The sequence below is a fragment of the Chaetura pelagica genome, unplaced genomic scaffold (genome assembly GCF_000747805.2).
Source record: "Chaetura pelagica isolate M959 unplaced genomic scaffold, ChaPel_1.0 scaffold1553, whole genome shotgun sequence".
Taxonomy (NCBI): Eukaryota; Metazoa; Chordata; class Aves; order Apodiformes; family Apodidae; genus Chaetura; species Chaetura pelagica.
The window spans coordinates 21,247-22,633 of record NW_009952661.1 but is presented as its reverse complement, the minus strand read 5'-3'; the positions used below and the strand labels follow the sequence as shown (position 1 = coordinate 22,633).

Sequence of the window (1,387 nt, the reverse complement as noted above, 5' to 3'; positions counted from 1 at the left end):
CACGACCCCCCCGCTGCCCCCGCTCTCCAGGGCCACCAGGTTCCGCACGAACTCGCCCGTCTTCAGGTCCCACAGCTTGACGGTGCCGTCGTCAGAGCTGGTCACCACGAACTTGGAGCTGAACTGCAGGCAGGTCACGGCGCTCTGGTGCTTGCTGGGCCCTGGGAGGGAGCGGGGATGTCAGAATCCCGGAACCCGCAGGGTTTGGGTGGGAGGGACCTCAAATCCCACCCAGTCCCACCCCTGCATGGGCAGGGACACCTCCCAGCAGCCCAGGCTGCTCCAAGCCCCATCCAACCTGCCCTTCAACACCCCCAGGGATGGGGCAGCCACAGCTTCCCTGGGCAACCTGGGCCAGGCTCTCCCCACCCTCACAGCCCAGAATTTCTCCCTCCCATCTCAGCTCCAGCTCCCTCTGCCAGCTGGAAACCCTTCCCCCTGCTCCCATCCCTCCCTGCCCTTGTCCCAAGCCCCTCCCCAGCTTTCCTGGAGCCCCTTCAGGCCCTGGAAGCTGCTCTCAGGTCTCCCTGGAGCCTTCTCTTCTCCAGGCTGAACACCCCAACTCTCCCAGCCTGGCTCCAGAGCTGCTCCAGCCCTCCCAGCATCTCCGGGGCCTCCTCTGGCCTCTCTCCAACAGCTCCGTGTCCTTCCTGTGCTGGGGACCCCAGAGCTGTTCCCAGCCCTGCAGGGGGATCTCAGCAGGGGGGGACAATCCCCTCCTTGGCCCTGCTGCCAGCCCTCCTGTGCTCCCTCCTCCAGCCCCAGGAGCAACATCTGCCCTGTCACAGCACATCTGGGAGCCAGCAGCACCAGGACCCCCCTGCAGCCCCCTGGCAGGGATGGGAGCTGCTGCCCCCAGACCCACCCTGCAGAGTCTGCAGACACTGTCCCGTCTTGATGTCCCAGATCTTGACGGTGGAGTCGGCGTTGCCGGAGACCAGGATGTTGTCCCGCAGCTCCATCCCACTGGTCAGAGACTGGTGGCCCATCAGGGTGTGGAGGCAGTTCCCACTCTCCACATCCCAGACCCGGATCGAGGTGTCCAGGGAGCCACTGACAATGTGTGTCCCATCAAACTGCCCAGAGGGAAGCACAGAATCCCTCTGGTTGGAAACGACCCTTCAGATCCTCCAGTCCCACCGTTCCCCCAGCCCTGCCCAGGCCACCCCTGCCCCATGTCCCTCAGCACCATCTCCAGGGCTTGGAAACCCCTCCAGGGATGGGGACTCCCCCCTGGGCAGCCTGGGCCAGGGCCTGACAACCCTTCCCAGGAAGGAATTGTTCCCAGGATCCAACCTCAACCTCCCCTGGGCAACTTGAGGCCCTTTCCTCTTGTCCCATCCCTTGTTCCTGGGGAGCAGAGCCCGACCCCCCTGGCTCCAACCTC

At 65.0% G+C, this 1,387-nt stretch overlaps 1 protein-coding gene across 1 annotated transcript in view; it reads right to left on the bottom strand.

Moving 5' to 3' along the window:
• Positions 1–3: 3 nt before the first annotated feature.
• Positions 4–1,387, bottom strand: part of LOC104385318 (F-box/WD repeat-containing protein 7-like) — a gene marked incomplete at its 3' end in the record, with an annotated part of 7,785 nt that continues 6,401 nt past the window's right edge. Inside the window, exons 9-10 of the mRNA XM_009993756.1 lie at positions 866–1,076; positions 4–161 (exon numbers count right to left, since the gene is read on the bottom strand). Of these exons, the coding sequence (XP_009992058.1) occupies positions 4–161; positions 866–1,076 (369 nt within the window). The remainder of the gene's footprint in view (positions 162–865; positions 1,077–1,387) is intronic.